Here is a 19378-nt window from a genome sequence, read left to right on the forward strand (position 1 = left end):
TTGATTAGGTATTCTGAAATTATTCATAAGAACTGTTTTTGTGGGACCATCAAGTCTTTACCTAATAAAGTTGTAGAATTTAATCACTGCTTGAAATATTTTAATATAAGAACCTACTTTAGCTTTTAGGCACATTTTTAGAAGGTTAGTACTGGACACGGTAGCTCAGACCTGTAATTCCAGCTACTTGGGAGATAGATAGGGGAGGATCAGAGTTTGAGACCAGGAAAAAAAATGTTAGTGAGATACTAGCTGAGAAACAAGCCAGAAAAAAAAGTGGAGCTGGAAGTGTGGCTCAAGTGGCAAAATGCTTGTCTATCAAGTGCAAGGCCTTGAATTCAAGCCCTAGTACTACCAAGGGGGAAAAAAGGGTAACAAAAGCCAACACCACCAATCTCCCCCCAAAATACCCTAAGACATACAGTGTAAAAGAATGAATCCATATGATAAATGTCCCTGCATTTCCAAGTCACTAGTAAACAGGAAGCACTCTGTGTGAATCTCCTGTGCGGTCAGTACCCATGAAATAAGCAGTGAAGAAAGTGGTACACTGGCCGCCCCCGTGCTCATACCATGTCCTTCCAGATTCTGAGGGTAACAATCATCCTGGGCTGACGTCATGTCAGTATGACCCAATGAAGCACATCATTATTAAGTGGTTTCTTTTCGCATTTCCAATCTTGCATGATCCAAACCATGACTCACTCTCCCTTGCTTTGTTATAAAAAGGTATTCTCGGGGCTGGGAAGGTGGCTCAGTGGTAGAGTGCTTGCCTTACATGCATGAGGCCCTGGGTTCAATTCCTTAGCACCACATAAGCAGAAAAAGCTGGAAGTGGCGCTGTGGCTCCAGTGGTAGAGTGCTCGCCTTGAGGCACTGTGCCCAGGCCCAGAGTTCAGGCCCCACGACCGACAATTAAAAAAATAAAAGGGTATTCTCACCTTCATGTCTGTAAAAATGAACTTATTAGCATTTGATATGGAAGAAAAAATGAAACTACTGATTGCTTACTGAGGAAATCTTGTTATTCTACTGTGTTTAAATAAGCAGTCTTAAAGTAAGTTCCAAAGCATACCAAATAGTATAAACAATTTGGTGGGGGAGCAGACTGGTATCCTAGTATTCTTATGTTATAGAGTTTACCATTCTATTCGGACAGCCTTGACTTCTTCATATGGGATCTAAACGTTGTTACTTATTGAGAGAATACATATTAGCCTGTAGTGTAGTAAATTTTTAGGTACATAATCATATTTATGAGTCAAACTGCTTTCTGATTTTATATTAGATCTATTAATTAATAGATCTATTAATTTATATTCATGATAGATTTTAAAGAAGCTTTCTAATATCTCTACTGTAGTTTTATGTGCTCAAAATCCTAGACATATTAAGAGGAGGAGGAGTACACTAGCTGATACATTTAGCAGCACCTAATCTCATGAGTTTCATACTAGGTGCCAAGAAATTAACTTGTCCAAGTATTTTAGAAATAAATTAAAACTGAATCAACTGTTATTTTTCTATCTTTTCCTACTTTACTCAAGGCACCTACAATGAAACTTTACAATTAAGTAGAGAAAAACTTACCTACATGGGATTTTGAAATATAGTTTGCCATTTGTCCACTGTTGCAAGATTGCCGTTTATGTCTTTTTGTTGACATTTCTGTGGTCTTCCATGGTGGTCTTTTTCTTTTGTTCAATTTGCTAAGCACTTCTGAACTATCAGAAGGATTCCTGTCAAGGTTAGCACAGTTACTTAATTGATTATTGCCAAGTTCTTCAGCAACTTTATCAGTTGAAGGCCTATTTGCTTGAGCATTTTCTGTTTCTTTAGTTTGCTTTTCAAGAACATTTTGCCTGGCAGAATGAGATCTTAGGGTAAAACGCTGTGATTCTTCTCTATGTGTCTGCTGACTACTTCCACCGCCAACAGATTCAGGAGAGCAAATGACTGTATTTAGCTTAAAAGTATTTCTATGCTCAAGACAGTTAATTTTCCTCAAAAATATTCTACAGTCTCGTAAGGTTTTTGATCTCCAATTATTGGGACATACGAAATCTTTCTGGATGGCATTTGTTCCTTTCTCTTTTGCTTCAGACTTAAATTTATTCTGTAAACCAGCATGTGTTTTCAAGTCAGGCATTGCCACCATGTCTTGCAAAAAGTTATCCTTGCTCTCAGGAGGTGGTAAAATACACTGGTGATCTACTGTGCATTTTCCACAAAATGGAATGTCAGCATGTGTTCTCTCTCTAGTCTTCTCCAAAAACTGGTTCTGGCAGGAAAATCTGAAGTTTCTCCTCCTAGAGTTCCAGTCAGCTGTTTCATGGGTGGGTGCTTTTCCCTCTCTTCTCCATCTTTCATGGCGCAACCTTTTCAACTCAGTCCTTCTCAATCTAGTGAGTGTTAAATTACTTTTTACATTTAGAAGTGGAGAGCTAACCATCTTATGCAGTATATGTAACTTCCCCACTGATTTTGAAGGAGAAGAGAGGGCAAATTTTTTAAAGTGCTTCCTGAAGGGGCTGTTATTAAAATCACAGTATTTGGTTCTTAATTTTATTCCCTTGGTATTTATTACTTCCAAAGGGTTTCGAGCATTTGCCTTTCTAACAAGTGAAAGAGACTGTGTTTCTGTTGTTTGCATAAACCACGTACAGAGTTCATTCAAATCATATTTTTTCTGAAAAAGCATTTTTACAGGTGAAACTTCTAGTTCTAAAAGACAAGTTTGCAAAGGGTTAGCTATTTTGAAATGATCCTTTTCAACATATCCTGTTTTGTGAGCAACGTTCCCAGCTTCATCTCCATTCACTTGGACCCACGCATTTGTTATTTGCTCAAATCTATTATTTAATTCTTCTAGTAAAGAGTCATTTGAAGTAGAAGTAGCCCACCATCGGAGTAAAGAGTTTGATGAAATTATAGGGTCCAAGGAAACTTCAGAAACAGGTACTAATTTGTTATCTTCTGAACACCTTTTTGCATTCCTTGAATGTCTAGTTCCTGGAGTATCTTTTGAAGCTATTTTTATTCTTGACTGCCTGTGTTTTTTCTTTTGCCTTTTGCCCTTCTGCAAGTGGAATTTATATGACTTATGAAGCAGAGAATTTCTATAGGTAAGTGACCTAGGAGATGCTAATGAATGTAAGAAGTGCAGAGATGGTTTTCTATCTCTAACAGAATGTCTCAAAGGTACTGCATTAACTAGACATTTTGATTCATTTTTAGCTGTGTCCACTTCAGTGTGTCTTGTTTTATCCACCTTATTGCAATGCTGGTCACACTTTTCTTCAGATAGGTATTTTCCTAACATATTCTCCTGCTCTAAGGGAGGTAAGCAGCTGCTAATACTTACTTCTCTTTCCTGAGGTGAAATGCTACTAATAGTCACTGATATGCCTGAGATTTTTACTTTTGCAGGTCTACCAGGCTTCCTAATTATTGCCAACGGCTTCTGATTTGGTCGAATAATGATCTTAGAAGTCTGGGGTATTATAGGTTTGTCTTTGATAGGCCTAACATAATCAAAGCCAGATTCTAAGGTCTCACTTCCAGTGGTGAAGCCTGACATTGTGCTTGCTCCTTCACCTGAGTCCTTTCTGTGTCCAGGCACAATGCTGAGACTACTGGAGACAAGGGGGAAATCCGAAACATTATTGCTCAATGACATAATATTGTTCGTGTTTACGCTTCCTTCAGAAACATGTCTTTTAGTTCTTCTTGACCTTCCATAAATAACAGTTACTGTAATCGTTTTTTTATAAACACCTTCTTTTACTTCGGACAAGAGAGAGTCTGGGCTTCTTCCAGCATTAAATGGCTCATTCTGGCAAATGGTGACATCTTTTTGATCAGTTTTTGGTTTGGGTGGTCTTCCAATTGGCCTTTTAATCTGTTTCACAATTTGGGGACCTATTTTTTTAGGTCTGCCTGGTTTCCTTTTAAAAGATGAATCAACAGCACCACTTGAATTGTCCTTCGGTTCCTCTTGTGGCTTATCATTATTTAAACAATCTGTAAACATTGCAGATGACTCTGCAGTTTCTTTCGCACAACTACATTTGTTTAATTCTCTTTGAAGAGTGTCCATATCATGAGTGGAATTGCAATGTTCAGAGTCGACATTTGGCCTGACTTCACTCACTTCTGTTTTTCTTCCAGTTACATGATGGCTTGAGCGTTTTTCAAGAGGAAGATCAGTATTCCATCTTGAAGTACCAACTGAAGTTAAAGTGTATTTGATTCCTTCGCTACTTTTAATCTCAGATAAAAACATGAGTTTGATAGGACTGGAATAGTTAGAAAAAGGAAAAGTTTCAATATTTGCGCATTTCATTGGTGTACTTTCCATACTGGGAGTCATGCTACCTGACCCTACAACAGCTGCCTGTTTCAGATGATCTAATCTTTTGTTATTCACATCCACTGTAGGCATCCGGTGACTTTTCATATTACCAGATGCTAACGCAGACTTTGATAAGCTTTGTTCTTTGTGTATCATTCTACTTAAAGTAAGAGCCATATTTCTTCCAGCATGTTTGTCTTTACCATCAATTTCTATCAGTTTCTTGGGTGCTTTAAATCCTTCTGATAATGGCTGACTGTTCCAAGATCTATGGGCCATATTTATTGTATCTTCCAAACGCTCCACAAGAACTTGCAAATTGGAACTCATTGCAATTTTGCTAAGGTCTATATTTTGTGAGCTTTCAATTTGAATATTTTTTATTGGATCTTTATTCTGTCTGGATTCTGATACTCTTTTGGCCTTAAGGGATTTTTTAGAAATGTAATTATTTGTTACATATATAGAATACCACCCTGGAGGTACAATATTTCTTTTAGTTCTGCTCAGAAGTCCAGAAGCATCATTTTTCAAAGGTGTTTGAGTGTTCTCTAGTTTTGGATTCTCACTCTTATTATGCAAAGTTTTTCTTCCAGTTCTTGATTTCTCTTGTGATTTTCCTATGCTCCTTTTCTCAAGTGAAGTTGTTTTAAAGTTTTCTGAAAATTCATCACAAGCAAGGTTAGTTTCCAAACTATGAAGAGGCTCTTGCAATGACTGTACAGAATTATTTGGGGAAAACAATGTTCCTGCAAGATTTTTATCTTGAAAACTTTGAGAATTCTGGAAAGAAGTCTCTTGACAATGATGGAGTTCTTTATTTGAGGAAAATATCTCACTATTACGTAACAGTTTTCTTGAATTTTTTTCACTGTACCTTTTCCTTGTAAAATTTTCATCTAAACTCGCAAGTTCTCTTTTTATCTGTAAAGACTGTCTCCTGATCATGGGTGAATCAGGAGAGTTGTGCATTGCAAATAAGGTCTGTTGACGCTTTCGAAATCTTGTCTGAATGATTTTATTTTCTACCTTTTTATCATGTTGGTTTAGTAATTCCATAAAACTATAATCACTAGCCTTTGCATTATGCAAGAGAGATGTTATTAAGTCTCTCAATTTCAAATCATTATCTGTATTATAATCACTGTTTGATAACTTTACAAGGTTTGCTACATCTGTGGTTTCTATTGATTTTAATTTTTCATTAATGCGATCCATTAAGTCTTGAAAAATTACAGCAGTTTCACCTTTTTCATGGTTTATAGTATAATTACTGCTGGGTTCCATGAAGACAGAATCAGATGTATTAGCTTTAAGAGTTTTGCCTTCATGATGACCCTTATTACTGCTTATTTCTGCTGGTGTTAGAGATGGAGGCTGGTTAGTGTTTGCTTCAAGTTTGCTATTTTCTAAGGCTGACAGCTCTGAGATGACATCTTTCAACTTTTCAAATCCTTCAGTCTGTACAGGTGATAACGGTGGGGGTGAGGGACTTCGAGATCTACAAACATCTTTAAGACTGGCTGGACGATCATATACCTCTCTTGATGAAAGAGGACTATGAGAGGCTGATTTTGTAGAGTGAATGTTTGGTAACAGTCCAGAACAGTACCTGTGTGAATGATGACTGTTTGAAATTCCTCTATTCATGACTGTCTTAATGTGCTCAATAGTTACAGTTTGGCAAGATAAGCAATGTAATTCTTTAATACAGGCTGGCAGAGGCACTAAGCCAGAGGTTTGCTTTTCATTTTGTAAACCCCCACTTTCTGCCAGTCTATATTCACAACTACAGAACAGACCATGTAAATCATCTTCAAATAGGGGCTTTTGAGATTCTGAAGAAACAGCGCATGACGCATTACAACAGCAAAGGGAAGCAGCACTCTGCTCTTGGACTAGAAATTTCAACATAGCCAGCACTTGTTGCTGATGATGTCTGCACAAAGATTCCAAAACTTTGCTTAACGCTGATTTTCCTTTTTCCATTTTAGTAGCTTCCTCTGATTTTGCATCAACAGTTGAACTAAAAATAAAAATCAAACAAAAAATGAATTACAGTAAAAATACCATGATAAGGAGCTATAATTTTGACAAGCGTTTGAACACGTTATCTTGGTATGGCTGGATTTCTGACTCCTATAGAGCTGCAATAACAACATCTTGATTATTTTTTTTCACAAAATTATAAAGAAGCACTTATAATAATCTACAATGACAAGATACCTGACTTAAAAACAAAGCCCTATTTTTGCAATATAAATGCTGATAATTACATATATTTCCATATTATAAATAAAAAATTTTGGAGATATTAAATATTTAATGGAAAGTGCTTCTGCTCACATTTTTGTAAAGCAATATTTTGTATGCTACTCAGACAATCATAGGTCCATGTTAGTGCAAATAAGGAAAATAAGAGGTAGGGTAATATTTTATTTTTATTTAAAATATTTTTCAAAGTAATGAAAATAAAATCATTAATAAGAGAGCTTTGCATAGTTAGAAGGAAAAATTAAGAATTTAGAGTTTATACAGATAATAGAATATCTTTCCTGAGATTAAGCTGCAGGTATTTTAGCCTAGTAAGAAAATTAAAAAATGAAAGCTATTTAAAAACCTGTTTTAATTTATTTTAAATACTAATGTGATTATAGGAAAGCTAAAGGCATTACTTACCTAATTATTAAATTTCAAGTGATGGAAAGTGCCCTACTATAGAAGCTAACATACATCTAACTCTGAGACCCAGGATAGCTTATCAACCCATATAGAAGTCTGCAATTTTTTAATTCAACAGCAGCAAGAAGAATAAAATATATTAAAAGAATTCTGTTTCAGAAAAGTATCCATTTTAATTAAACATATCACCAAACTGTACATGAAAATCGCCTTTCTCTAATTTGTTATATTTGCCATTTATAGTTTCTGACATAGAATTTTATTCAATGTTGGAATTGGGATATACTATGGACTGCAAATATATTGAAGAATGTATTTTCTTTAAATATAGGATTACTATGTTCATTATATTGAAAATTTAAGGTTTTTTTTTTAAAACAAGTGGAATTATTTTTATTTGGATTCTTAAATTGGTATAATCTATTCAAATATTATGTATTATTTCATTTATGGTTTGTAAAATTTATGTTAAGTGATAAAAATACTAAAGCAAAATGTAAATGTATTAACTAAAGTTTATCTGGGAAAAACGAGTCGATTGTGATTTGAATGTATCAGACAAAGAAGAACCAAAGTGAAAAGAGCTGTAAAATCTAAGGCAGCTCTAAGTCCAGGACTGACTCTGGACAGATGAAGGCATATGTGCCCATTGTCCTCTTCTCCTTCCTGACAGCATTCTTGAAATTAATTTTGTAATTGTTGGGAGTGTACACACAGGATTAAGTTATCAGAAAATATATGCAGGAAGCAACGAGAAGAGGAAATTAAGATAAAATTACACTTTTTCCAACAAATTTATAATTTTTGCAAAAAAACCCCACCAAATATTGTGACAGATGTACTTCAACGGTTTTTAAAGCGGTAATTAAGGCCTACTCAATAAAAAGAGAATTCACTTTTTTTTGTAAAGAAAAATATGTTGTACTGTAGTTTAAGGATTAGTATTTTTTCAAAATAGTTCCTAACAAGTCCAAAGATAGTTTTTGTTAATTATATCATGTATAGATAGATAATAGGTAGGTGTGTGCTTAGCATTTATAAGGTACTGAGATCAATTCTAAAAACAAATAATCAAATGAGTCCTGTTACAACAGAAAATAAGTATGAAGTGTTATCATTTCAGCTTGATTAAACTGGTAAGATTATGAAAACCATTATTATATTTTTCTGACATTCCTAGCAAACCTATCCCTGCCTGGAGGAAATATTACCCTATCCTATTTATTCTTTCTAATGATGGAATTTCAAAACTTCCACAATCACCACTAATTCCCAAATAATTCCCATTGCTTAAAATAGGTATTAACTGAATATTGAGACTACATATGTCATATCACAGTGGATGGCTAACTTAATATAGCATCTTACAGTGTACTTATTTTTTACTTCAAATTTTCTTTTCCTTAGTTCTTGTGTGTTAGAATCTCAAAGAAAATGTGAATAAAAAAATTCCAAATATAAAAAGATCCTAAACTTGTATTTTTCAGATTCCATATTCATTCTTAATATTATTTTTCCTAATCCTTTCCTGTTTGACTTACAAACCCAAGTATCTTTTTTGTATGTTACTATCATTTTCCATTATAAGCCTTCTTATCCAAATCTTTCTTAGAAAGTCAAGTTTTATACTAATTTTAATCAAACTCCTTTCTTGAAGGAATCAAAGGACTCAGTGTAGTCAAGTATAATCCTTTTCCATTTTTTCTTTTACTGAATGAGTAAATCAATCACACACCAACAGTGTTGTAAATTTAAGTGCAAAAGCATTGAAGTGCTTTACTACAAATTACAACCTAGAAACACGTTAACTGAACAATTAAAATTCATACAATCAGATTTAGATATATAACAACACAAAATAGGAACAGAATTACAGTACATTTACAACACAAGACAGATACAAGAATTCATTAGAAAATATTGTAATAAATAATTCATGAATTATAGTGCAATTGATTTATGCATAAATATAACTAATTGCCTAACAATCAGTTTATATTAACAAAATCTGTCAAAATCAAGGCAGCCACAGAGTTTTACTAAATTACTGCGACAATGGAAATACTGCAATTAAAAAACAAATACAAGTATTTGTACTGTAAACAACTAAAAAAATCAGTCTCACTAAAGTTAGTATACAATTTAATATAAAATTGTCATTAGCTACCAGAAATGGTTTAAACAACTTTACTGAGCAGTAGTTTTCTAAAAACAGAGGCACTGTTTTTCTTTTCCTTCTTTTTTATTTTAAATATAAAATACTTGAGGAACATTCAAATAAGTAGAAAGCACATAAGGGTTGCTTTCACCTTCATTAAAAGTCTGCTGAAACTGGATTTTTCAGAAAATTGTCAATTAAGAAGTAACTGGTAACTAAATTCATAAAGTACTTTGAAAATGTAACATAAAGAGCATCTTAATAGAACCACTGGGGAGAAGGGGAACCCATAAATTTCCCTGCCTTTACCAGTTTGTGTAATCAAAAAGTTAACGCAATAATAGAAACATTTTGTTTCTTTTAAAAGTTATGGGTTGATCATTACCTATAAACTATCAAAAAATATTTTAATTTACTATTTCTGACCAAAAATAAATAATACAAGTACTAAAATGCTGCAAATTAACTATAATATTACCTATAAAACTACTGATCACTGTGAAGTCAATAGCAAAATGATCCCTGATTTATGAATCCTGTAAAGTTTTTGGTCAGGTCATCTTTTAAATGATATAAAAGTGTTCTTTAAGTTTCCCTTTACTATAAACTTCTCAATCAATTTATTAATGTAAATATAGTGTGAGGAATAAAAAAGCTCAATACAATATAAATATGTAATGCATTCGAGCCCCCAATGTTTTGCAAGTAAAATTCTGTATAAAGAAGTCAATAAAATTGTTCTGAAACATTTACTTTAACTTTTTCAATGGGAGAGGGAGGAGAAAATATATTAAATAATCCAAGTTCTGACCCTCACAAAGTATGGCTTAATTCTTTAAAAACTAAGATGACCCTGACACCTGCTGTTCTGTAATCTATTATGTATATTTTCTTGGGGGAGAAAAAGAGCAAGAGGATTCATACTGTAGTATGCAGGTAACACTCACAGCTGAAGATAGATCTCAGAGACCAAATAACTACCTGGTTGCTTGGTTGTGTATTTCTCACTCTTCAGTTTCTTTAAATATGTGTACGCAGTTTTAAAAATAATAGTTGAAAATCTCTTTAATAGTACATGTGTACGTGATTAATAAATACACACAAACACAAGTGTAGAAACACAAGTATTTGAGAAGGTACACTTATTTTTAAATTCAGCTGTAAGAATTCCTTTTGTACTTAGAAAAACTGGCTTAGAAAACTTATCAGAACCTGAATTTTAAGAGAAAAGGGGCACTCAGAGAATGTTCAGCAATAAAGCAAATCCTCATTCCTTAAATGGAGGCACGTGCTTTATAACCTTTACTGCTAAAACTGCATACTCCATATATCCAACATGAATACTCTGACCCATATTTTAAAACTGCTATATAAAAATTACTGGTCTCTTACGAGTCTAGTAAAAGTTAAAATGCACTGCCCAGCTTCTAACTACCCAATTAGTAGAGTTTACATTACTGAAAGTTCAAAACAGCTTCAGTGTTAAACATCTGTAAATCTATCAAGACCCTGAACAAACTGCAAATTTGGTTATTAGCAAAGTGATAATGTATCGCCCACCAAAATGAAATCTGTAATTCATTTTGATAAACTGAAAATGTTTTGAAATGTCACAGCAGCAAATATATTAAAGTTACACTGAGGTTTTTCAATAAAAGGAGTGTGTCACAATCCTTAAAATTTAAAGTAGTCATAACATCAACTAACCAGCACATTTAAACCAAAATGATCATTCTCAAGCTTTTTTCTGTGCACATTATAAACATGCTCTAAGTTGCATTCCAACTTTCTTTTCTAACCTTACATATTAGCTTATTTTTTAAATGGAAAACAAAATTAAATTATTTTAATAATTAAATTTAAATTATGTTTTGTTTTTAGTATTCCATCTTATATTAAAGAATTCTATAGCTGCTGGGGTTAAACTATGTCAGTTTTTTTTAAAAGTATATACCTTATAAACCCCAACTTCCTGCTAAATCAACTATTAAATGATAAATATTAAATTTCATTATACATATCCTTTAAGGTTTTCTTTCTTTTCCGGGTGGATGCACTGGCGTGCATTTCGTATTTCATAGAATGCACTGTAGTGTATTAATACTGTAAATAATTTTTCTTAGTATGGAGATCGCTATTTAAACTTTGATTGATTTGACATATTTACACACATACCAAGTATGTAATGTAAAAATGTTCACAACTAATACCATATTCATTATAAGATGGTTCAACTGAATGGCTAGAATGTTCTTTCACCAATAAAAAATGTTTAACTTGACAATTGCTTGTTTTCCCACGCTTTATGCTATTGACTACTAAAGAAAACCTGAATCTTTTTCACCTATTTATACAAGGATTAAATACAAACTATCAGAATTAAGCAACTATATAATTCTGTCCACAGTGAAAACCCTGAATAAAACTTTTTTCAAAAGGCATGTAAGTGGTTTTTGAACTGTAAAATTTCATGTTTCCTGTCAGAGTGAGCATTTGTAATTCTCACATGTGTGTATGTAGACACAAATACACACTGGCACACACACACACACTCAAACACACATACACACACACCACACACATACACACACACACACACACACACACACACACACACACACACGAACAATTTCCTAACAAGTAATCTACACAGGCTTGCTGCTGGTTTTGCAGCTGCCAGTCCCTGAATCTGTCATATTATATAACCCAGTGTCTGGTAATCGTAGTTTCTTCTTCGGAGGAGTCTTCAGTGTTCCAGATCTTTCTTTTACCTTGTATTCTAAAGTGCTGTGAGGTACCCCATAAATTCCTTGTGCTTTGGAAACACTCATTTTTCCACTCATCACCATTGCAATAGCCTCTTCCATTATTTCGTGATCATACTGCCGATAGCGGCCACGTTTTTTCCTGGGCTGCTTACTATCTTTTCGATCCAGTCCGTCTTCAGTGTTTTCAGAGGCTCCATCTACCGTTCCGTTTTTAGAATTAAGACACAAAGGAGAGAGGTCCCCATGTAGAAAGTAAGAATCAACACTTGAATGAGTTACAGGCCCAGAACATTCTATTTTGCTCTGTTTAGGGAGTATATTTTTCAGTTTTTGGAGAGCCGATCCTTCTAGGACTGAAGAGGTTTTGGAAACTTGATACATAACATCCAGCAGACCAGAACCATCAGGTTGTGATTTTGAAACAGAACTGACTCGTAGTTGAGGAATTTTTAACTGTACAGTAGGATTTGAAGTTTCATACTGAAGGCTTTCATTTTTTTCTTTAAACTGAGTAACCATTTTCTGTAGAGTTAACTGATGGAGGTAACTGGAAGCTGATGGGAATTTTAATTCTGAGGTTTCAAGGTGATTGAGTTTACTTTTTTCTGTGCGCTCTGCTTGAGCTCTTGCCCACAAGGCTACCTTTTGCAGCACTGCACACGTTTCTTTACTGTCTTTATATGAGTAACTATCATTGAAATCACGAGTTTTGTTTTTAAAAGATGCAGGCTTCCCTGCTGGTAAGGCTTCTAAGTGGAGAAGTAAAGTTTTTTGAGGTATGCCATAAAGTATGCCTGCTTTATTTATGTCCAGTGCTCCAGACTGAATGTCTTTCAAAGCTTTTGAGAGCAAACCATCTGCAAACTCAGCACTTCTTTCCACATAGTCCTCTCTGTTTCTGTGTAGTCTCCTGGATGGATGGAATGAAACGATGGTAAACTGATGCATGAGAGACTCTCACACAGCTATGGAAGGGGAGGGTCCACTCCTTTATTATACTCCTTGCTTAGGTAACATCACTGCTTAACACTTTAAGTCTCTGAGATGTAGTAGTTACTCCTTATCAAAGCAAACGCTACAGCCCCGGTAGGACAATGTGTCAACGATACAGTGGCCTCAATGGGCAGACCTTCCAAGAACATAAAATCCTAACTCAGTATTGGTAAAAATATTCTCATGATGTTGCTATTCCTTTGAAAGATGCTTGCAGAGCAACACTTATAAATTTTTATTGTACAATTAAGAGTTCCATTATAAAAAAAACCCAAATCCTAAAGGAGTTTTTGTTAGTAGAAATGTGACGTTACCACTAAACAAGTAATAAAAGAGTCAACCCATGTAAAGGAAATTTTTAACAGCAAGAATATTTCCAAACACAAACATTCCATAGTTCCACAAGACTAAGTTTCCTCTAGTTAAAAATGTAAAATATGAAACAAATGGTTTTCTAGTAAAATAATTTCATTTTAGATTTGGTAAAAGTGATTTCTATTTCAATTTTATCTTTGTACTTTTCAGTATCTCCAATAGAAAGCATACTATACCTATTAATGTTTATTATAGGCTCAGTTGAAACAAATAACACTGCATGTTTTAGTTTGAAGTGTGACCAAAAAAAGCTTTCTATGTAGTTGGTTAATGTGAAGATGCAAAAGTTACAAAAAAATTAAAAAATCCAACAGAACAGCATTTCACTAGTAATTATTTATTAAATTAAAGGACAGATTTCAAAATAGAAAGGACTTTTTGTGGTGATTATCATATATATTAAGTCGCTTGCCACACCACATCTAAAGCACAATGAAGAGCATGTAAACACTACAAGGTAGTTTTAAGGAATTAGTAAGTACAGCACTTTTAGAATTCGTTCATCGTTTAAGAAAATTAAAGAATTGAAATTAAATATTTCCCTTACAATTGCCTTGAGTATTTAAAGTTCTCTTACTTGTCCTGCTTCTTAAGTTTGTATTCTATGATTAAGTTGGTAGTTCATTTTAGTAACATGAACTAAAGTTTGGTGATTGTTCTGATAACTTTTCTTTAACAGAAAGAATAAAAAAGAAAAGAGAAAGGACAAATGAAAGGTATGAGAAGACACACTTATGAGTGACAAAACTTCTGGAGGAAAACTAAGTATGTCAGTACTAATCAGAATAGTATTAAGAGTTCTCTGCAGAGATAATTTGATGTTAATATTCAATATTAATATTTCCTAGATATTGCTTACCCAGCCATTGAATTTTCAGAAGAAGGATCACATATGGATGACTCTTCAGATTTTATGCTGGTTTTCTTGGTAGAGAGATCTAACACTCCATCCCCTATAAATTTTTGTAAGAGAAAAAACTTTATATTTGTAACAAAGGCAATCCTTACATTTTATCACTTCATATTTTACTGATCTACTGATAATCTAAACTTGACACTTGCATTTGATATGTAGCCATTACCTACTCATCTTGGTTTCAGCACCAGGACATGACTGGGAAGGCACTACATAGGAAAAATAAAAGGGCAGAGGAGGAGGTGTCACTGTTGAGTGACTTGAAGAAACAAGCAGATTAGATGGTATAAAATCAAGTCTTTTCACTTCTCCCATCATTCAAAGCTGCCCAGATAATGTTTTGGGAAGTTGTGGGAGATGTTAAGCTCAACAAAACAGATTAGAAAATGTTATGGTAAGAGAACTGAACAGTTAGTATTTATTAGAATCAGCAATATGTGGTTATACATATTTTAAGCAAATTATTGACTCTGCATAACTTATTTTCTACTAATCATTATAAAAATTTAAAGCTAGTCAAGTATACAATGTCGACTACTTGAAATACTCTAAATTTTTTATTCCTTAACTGTTAAGTCAAAATTTAAAATTTTTGGGAAACTATAACCTTAGCAACTACAGATAAATGAAATGAAGGGGAAAAACTTAATCCAAAAAAAAATGAAGAAAAGTAATCAAATGAGACAAAGCACATGAGAATGTGGAAGCAAGTACCTAGGTGTGTGGAAGTGAGCACATACATGCACACAGGTGCCTTTACATGTTTAATTTGGGACGCATGGGGAAAGCTTTCCTGAGGAAATAAAATGGCATCTGAAGGAAAAAAAATCAAGATTTATTTAGAAAGAAATTCATTAGTGCAGAAGGAAACTTCTACAGAAGAACCAAAATGTATCAGTGTCAGAGGCTCATTCAAGAAACTGAAAAAAAAAGGAAAACATAGCATAAAAGCAAAGACAGATATGGGACTGGATAGAGAGGGCAGGGACTGGATCCTGGAATTTAGGGTTCTAAAGCTTTTCCTAAAGGTTGGCATGAGAAAATGAAGCCTTGAGGTCTTAGAGATATAATCATTTCTACAAATATTTACAGCAATATTATCTAAAATATTATTGCAGATGGAAGAAATATAAAATATGTTTATATCTGACTGTCAAAGTGTCCTCTCCCTAAGTACTTCATGTCAACCAAGATAAAGTTACATCATACCACAGAATAAAAGAACCTAGTGTTGGGCAAGAGTCTGGGCAAGTTGTTCTTCTCTTTTTCTTCATTGCTACAGTGGTAGGATTTCATCTCAGGGCCTGGGCTTTCTCCAGCCCCTTTCTAAGACAGGGTCTCACTCTATGTAGACTTGGAATTTGATCCTCCTATTTGTATTTCACTTAGCCAATGTGTTCCCCTCTCCAACTTGCCCCTGGTGCCCCCTTCACCCCCACCCCGCCCCAGCTTCGAATGACCTAGCTACTGGTTGAGAGGGAGTCTTGGGGACTTCTATTTTCAGACTGCCTGAAACCACAAACTCCCCAGATCTCCTGAAGTGGAAAGGATTACAGGCTTGAGCCACTATGCCTGGGCAGGAAGTTGTTTAAGTGTCTTTTCATCAAGAATAGATAAAGCACCTTTTTAGAACTGTCAGACTTTTTCTCCTAAGTTGTGGCTTTCTCATTGATCACAGTTTTGTTTTGTTAACTGAATGCTTGCTGACATTTGTATGAGAGGTAGAGGAATCTTTCATTTCATTCTTTTCAGTGACTTTATAACTCTTCTTCCTGTCTCCTCCACCATTATGCAGTGGGAGTTCCTTATGCCACCTTCACCAATAGACATAATGTATTTCAATTGTCTACTTACCATTATTTATGCCTGACTTCAAACTATACTTCAGAGGCCCAGTAACAAAAACAGCACAAGACTGGCACATACAACAGACATACAGACCAATGGAACAGAAGACCCAGAAGTAAGCACATATATCTAGCAAGCTGATTTTTTGACAAAGGTATCAAATGTTAGGAAAACTGGACACCTACATATAGAAGACTGAAATTAAGATCACTGTCTCTTGTCCTGGAACCAAGTATTGATAAGACTTCCTCTATAATATTTACAATGACAGCTTTTCTTTGTTACCAAGATTCCAGCAATATATGAGGAATTTCTGGGTTTCTTTTTTTTTTGCTTGTGTGTGTATGTGTGTGCGTGCGCGTGCGCGCGCACACGCGCCACTCCTGTGACATGAACTAAAGGCTAGGGCATTGTCTCTGACATTTTTCACTCAAGGCTAGCACTCTACCACTTGAGTCACAGCTCCATTTCAGTTTTCTGGTGGTTAACTGAAGGTAAGAGTCTCATGAACATTCCTGGTGATCCTTGATCTTTTCCTGAGATCCTAGATCTCAGCCCCCTGAGTAGCTAGGATTATAGGTGTGGGCCTCAACAGGCTCTGAGCTTATTAATTGCCTTTATTAATTTATATGCTAGTCAAAAACATCATGGTTTTACTGTTTTATCTTGTAAGACTTCACAGTTGATGAAGCAAATCCTTCACTACAAGATTTCTTCTTGGCACTTTAAGACTTTTTGTAAAGGTTTAAGATTAATAAGCCATTGAGAACAATAAATCCTATTGGAATTTTGGCCAGACAAGGAATTTGTAATACAATGAAGTTTAAACAATTTTCAGTCTTCTCTTTCATTTATAGTATAATCAGTTACTTTGGAAATATTATTCTAGGTCCTTCAAAATACTCTATGAGATCTTATACAATTTAGTAGTTTCATTCTTATGTGTTTTTAATGTTTTTCCTGCTGATATCATGTTTTTAAAATTAAATTTTCTAATTGGATAATTAAGTAAAGATGTCTTATAAAATATTTAAAATTGGTGGCTATATGTATCTTTACCTTGTGTGATTTTGCTTTAAATCATTACGTTACCATGTTCAGGGTACTAAAAGTGCTCATCTATTCTTCATTTGAAAGCATTTGTATTTTTAAAAATCATAATATGTCAGCCTTTATAGGAACTATTTTTCTGCATTTGTATCATGAAAATATATATTTCCTTTAGCTTGGAAAAATCATACTTTTTTCAAATGCTTATTTGTTTTTTTTGTTTGTTTGTTTTCCAGGGCTGAGGACCGAACCCAGGGCCTTGTGCGTGTGCCGGGCGGGTGCCCTTCAGCTGGGCTAAACCCCCAGCCCCTCAAATGCTTATTAGATATTTATGTTATTATGTTATTATATTACACTGCATTCAACTTGCTGATATCTGTTTAGAAGTTTATACTTGGTTTTTGTATAATTGTTCCTTTTTCATCTTCTGGTATGAAGACTATATCAACTTTTCTTTTTACTCTATTTGGTGAAATACTCTGCATAAAATAGGCATTATTTGTTGCTTTATGGTAGTAACCAATAGTTACAACAACTATCATTATTCTTTTTTATGTCTAGTTGTTCACTATTTAAGTGTTGTGCCTAGAATATTACATGAATGTAAATATTTTATGTTTACATAGCAACATAGAGGCTTTTCATCTTTGGACCTCTAAGTCTTCAGAATTTGAAGAAATAAATTTGTTTCTTATATTCTTTTACAGCACCAGCAAATGAACTAAAGCATGATCATGTATTAGAGTTATCTATTGTTATCTAATTCAAATAAAGTAACTCACAAATTGAAAACCTACTTAAATAAGGACTATTAAGAAATTATAGACAAACCAGGCACTGATGGCTCATGCCTGTAATCCTAACTACTCTGGAGGAGGCTGAGATCTAAGGATCACAGTTTGAAGCCAGCCTGGGCAGAAAAGTCTGAGACTCTCCTATCCAATTAATCACCCAAAAAGCCGGAAGAGGAGCTGTGGTTCAAGTGGTAGAACACTAGCCTTTAGTAAAAAGCTCTGGGATAGTGCCCAGACCCTGACTTCAAGTCCCAGGACTGGCATGAAAAAAAAAGAAAAAGAAAAAAAAAAAGAAAAGAATTTACAGAGGAAATAGCATGAATTGTATTATGCCCTAGCCAATAACTTCCCCCTGCAAAGACATAGGATTTTAATTAAATATACCATGAAGTAAGGGCAGTAAAATCAGGCCAGGAAATTTTTTTTTTTTTTTGGGTCCGGTTGTGGGGCCTGAACTCTCGGCATGGGCGCTGTCCCTCAGCTCTTCAGCTCAAAGCTAGCACTCTACCGCTTGAGCCACAGTGCTACTTTCGGCTTTTTTCTTTTTGCTTATGTGGTGCTGAGGAATCGAACCCAGGGCCTCATGCATGCAAGGCAAGTGCTCTACCACTGAGCCATCTTCCCAGCCCATGGGCCAGGAAATTTTATTTATTTATTTGTTTGTTTGTTCTGGTAATGGGGCTCAAAATCAGGGCCTCACACTCTTATTTGGCTTTTTTGTTCAAGTTTGGTGCTCTACTACTTGAGTCATATATACTTTCTGCTTTTTGTTGCTTAATTAGAGATAAAAGTCTTATAGACATTTGGACCAAGCTGGCTTCGAACTACAATTTTCAGATTTCACCTTCCTAAGAAGCTAGGATTACAGGTACAAGACCCAGCTAAAATGTTGTTTTAAGAAATCTATATTAAATATGGATTTATACCTTCTATCATTACTAATGAAATTGTTCCCAAGTATGTATTTCACTGAATTCACTATGATTACCAAGACATTTAAAAATAGTTCATAACATCTTTATTTCAACCTTAAAAGATTTACTCTAAAAAAAAAAGAAAATATTTAGTCTGTACAAACAGAAGTATATATGATGTGTTTCAATGAGTAACGGACACACATCTACATACAATTGCAACAAACTTATGTGCTCCACGTTTTCCTTTTTTTGTATGTAAGTAGGCAATACGAGAATCTATTAATACATAACATGAAGACATTGTTTTATCAAATAAAATCTGAAGCTGGGGGTTTAACTCAATGGTAGAGCACTTGCTCAGCATGCGTAAGTTCCTGAGCTAAAATACTATGAAAGAGAAGAAGAGAAGGGGGGATAGAGAAGAAAGGAGGAGAGAGGAAGGAAGCAGAAGAATACAGTCTACTTTTTCTTTTTTAAAACTTCATCACTATTTTCCCTTTTCTTCTGTACTACAAATCATACT

General features: G+C 34.4%; 1 protein-coding gene across 7 annotated transcripts in view; it reads right to left on the minus strand.

Moving 5' to 3' along the window:
• The window catches only part of Lcorl (ligand dependent nuclear receptor corepressor like), a 103214-nt gene that overhangs the window by 18328 nt on the left and 65508 nt on the right, over positions 1-19378 (minus strand). For 2 of the 7 annotated variants that reach the window (XM_042674763.1, XM_042674761.1), the window contains exons 6-7: positions 14190-14283; positions 1591-6380 (exon numbers count right to left, since the gene is read on the minus strand). The exons of 1 other annotated variant lie outside the window; for it this stretch is intronic. In XM_042674763.1, coding sequence (XP_042530697.1) covers positions 1591-6380; positions 14190-14283 — 4884 coding nt within the window. Of the gene's footprint in view, positions 1-1590; positions 6381-8724; positions 12873-14189; positions 14284-19378 lie in introns of those variants that run through there. 4 more of the 7 variants (XM_042674762.1, XM_042674764.1, XM_042674765.1 and 1 more) reach the window with 4 other exon arrangements.

This window comes from Dipodomys spectabilis, unplaced genomic scaffold (genome assembly GCF_019054845.1).
Source record: "Dipodomys spectabilis isolate Male_0828 unplaced genomic scaffold, ASM1905484v1 ptg000021l, whole genome shotgun sequence".
NCBI lineage: Eukaryota > Metazoa > Chordata > Mammalia > Rodentia > Heteromyidae > Dipodomys > Dipodomys spectabilis.